The 2,854-nt window shown below is 45.4% G+C and overlaps 1 protein-coding gene across 1 annotated transcript in view; it reads right to left on the bottom strand.

Moving 5' to 3' along the window:
• Positions 1–431: 431 nt before the first annotated feature.
• LOC112075043 (E3 ubiquitin-protein ligase HERC2-like) overlaps positions 432–2,854 on the bottom strand; it is a 22,740-nt gene continuing 20,317 nt past the window's right edge. The window contains exon 9 of the mRNA XM_070440747.1: positions 432–611. Within this exon, the coding sequence (XP_070296848.1) occupies positions 447–611 (165 nt within the window). The 3' untranslated portion in view covers positions 432–446. The remainder of the gene's footprint in view (positions 612–2,854) is intronic.

Here is a 2,854-nt window from a genome sequence, read left to right as displayed (position 1 = left end):
AGGGTAGAGAGGTGGGCCAGTCACTGGGAGGGGTAGAGAAGTTGGGCAGTCGACTGGAGGGGGAGAGGGCCAGTACTGGGAGGGGGTAGAGAGGTGGCAATCACTGGGAGGGGTAGAGGGCCAGTACTTGGCAAGGGGGGTAGAGAGGTGGCCAGTCATGTTTTTGGAGGGGGTAAGAGGAGGTGGCAGTCTTCGGGAGGGGTAGAGGGCTAGTCACTGGAGGGGGTAGAGAGCAGTCCTGGGAGGGGGTGTAGAGAGCAGTTCCTGGGAGAGGTAGAGAGGTGGGCCAGTCGACTGGAAGAGGGTAGAGAGGTGGCCAGTCACTGGGATGAGGTAGAGAGGTGGGCCAGTCACGTGGGAAGGGTAGAGATGGTGGGGGGAGGGGGTAGAGGGCCAGTCACTGGGAGGGGTAGAGGGCCAGTCACTGGGAGGGGGTAGAGGGCCAGTCACTGGGAGGGGGTAGAGCTCACCTCTTTAGTTTTTGTCATGGTCTCTGCGATGATGCTAGCGGCTCCGGGGTCGTCCGTGACCGGGATGAAAGGTCGAGAGGAAGCAGCAGTAGACGGGGTCACAGCTGATGAGGGGGTGACAGCATCCTCTGAGGAGGTCACCTGGTGACAGAACAAGGAACAGATGTATCTATTAGCCTCTGAGATCTTCTTCATGAGACAATCCTCTCAGATCTTCTACATTGGGGATAAATAAAGTCCTCAGGGTTTGAAGTTAAGGGGTAGGGGACTCCAAACTAGGGGTCGCAACACAATGTGGTGGGTTGACGATTTGAATATGGGGTCGCGAGAGAAACTCTGAAATTTTAAATTTTAAAAAGCGTTGAAGTCTTGAGTCGATAAGTATTCAACCCCTTTGTAAAGGCAAGTCTAAATAAGTTCAAGAATTTGTTCCCCAAACTTTTGCCACAAAYTTGGAGGCACAGAATCATCTAGAATGTCATTGTATGCTGTAGCGTTAAGATTTCCCTTCACTGGAACTAAGGGGCCTGAACCATGAAAGACATCCCCAGACCATTATTCCTCCTCCACCAAACTTTACAGTTGGCACTATGCGTTGGGGCAGGTAGCGTTCTCCTGGCATCCACCAAACCAAGATGAATCCGTCAGACTGCCAGATGGTGAAGCGTGATTCATCACTCCAGAAAACGCGTTTCCACTTCATGAAGCRCCCGGACAAAGAGTTCTGGTACTGACGTTGCCTCCAGAGGCAGTTTGGAAGTGAGTGTTGCAACCGAGGACWAAAAAAAAATCTTGATCGACCGAGAGTCCTATGTTCTTTTTACGTGTATTTTTTCATGTATAGACGCACTCTGTGTTAATAAATCAACTACACTGTATGTACTGAGCTGGTCTGATGCTTTAAGCACTGAGATTAAAAATGAAGACATGCAAATGACTAAAGAGGGATCCAGAGATCAAGATAACCAGAAGAACTAAACCTGTTCTGACCCCCGTCCTCCTTCTGCCTTCGCAGATTCTGTTGTTCCTGAAGTTACTGGTAAGAGGCCAGCGGCCAGCAGCCTTTTCCATGTGGAGTTGCAAGTTATCCATTTATACTGATCTGTGTGCCAGTTTTATCACATTTCATACGCACATTTTCGTGGAACAGTTTCATTTCAATTATAATAAAGTCTACATATCTCAAAATCAATCAAAATTATATCTAAAGGAAAATGATACAAATCTAAAAAGTAACTTCTATTGACATTGTCAACATGTAAAAAATAGTCTACATAAAGCCAACAAACAACAACAGTGCAGCCTGCAGGTAGAAAATATCCTGATAAAAATAAATAAATATAAATCACATTGGCTATGCATGGCCTGTCTGCAACATTGTATAAATATTAACCTGGTCCAGCCCAAACTGGTGCTAACCAACTGGCAACATTGTATAAATATTAACCTGGTCTAGCCCAAACTGGTGCTAACCAACTGGCAACATTGTATAAAATATTAACCTGGTCCAGCCCAAACTGGTGCTAACCAACTGGCAACATTGTATAAATATAACCTGGTCCAGCCAAACCTGGTGCTAACCAACTGGCAACATTGTATAATATTAACCTGGTCCAGCCGCAAACTGGTGCTAACCAACTGGCAAACATTGTATAAGAATATTAAACCTGGTCCAGCCCAAAACTGGTGCTAACACAACTGCAACATGTATAAATATTAACATGGTCCAGCCCAAACTGTGCTAACCAACTGGCAACATTGTATAAATATTAACCTGGTCCAGCCAAACTGGTTGTAACCAACTGGCAACATTGTATAATATTAACCTGGTCAGCCCAAACTGGTGCTAACCACATGCAACATTGTATAAATATTAACCTGGTCCAGCCCAAACTGGTGCTAACCAACTTGGCAACATTGTATAAAATATTAACCTGGTCCAGCCCAAACTGGTGCTAACCAACTGGCAACATTGTATAAAATATTAACCTGGTCCAGCCCAAACTGGTGCTAACCAACTGGCAACATTGTTAAAATATAAACTCTGGTCCAGCCCAAACTGGTGCTAACCAACTGGCAACATTGTATAAATTTAACCTGGTCCAGCCCAACACTGGTGCTAACCAACTGCAACATTGTATAAATATTAACCTGGTCCAGCCCAAACTGGTGCTACACCAACTGGCAACATTGTATAAATATTAACCTGGTCCAGCCCAAACTGGTGCTAACCAACTGGCAACATTGTATAAATATTAACCTGGTCCAGCCCAAACTGGTGCTAACAACTGGCAAACATTGTATAAAATATTAACCTGGTCCCCAAACTGGTGCTAACCACTGGCAACATTGTATAAAACACTAATATTAATAGTGGGTCGGGG

Source organism: Salvelinus sp. IW2-2015, unplaced genomic scaffold (assembly GCF_002910315.2).
Source record: "Salvelinus sp. IW2-2015 unplaced genomic scaffold, ASM291031v2 Un_scaffold2952, whole genome shotgun sequence".
Taxonomy (NCBI): Eukaryota; Metazoa; Chordata; class Actinopteri; order Salmoniformes; family Salmonidae; genus Salvelinus; species Salvelinus sp. IW2-2015.
The sequence above is the reverse complement of the archived record's forward strand: the minus strand, read 5'-3'. Positions and strand labels throughout refer to the sequence as shown.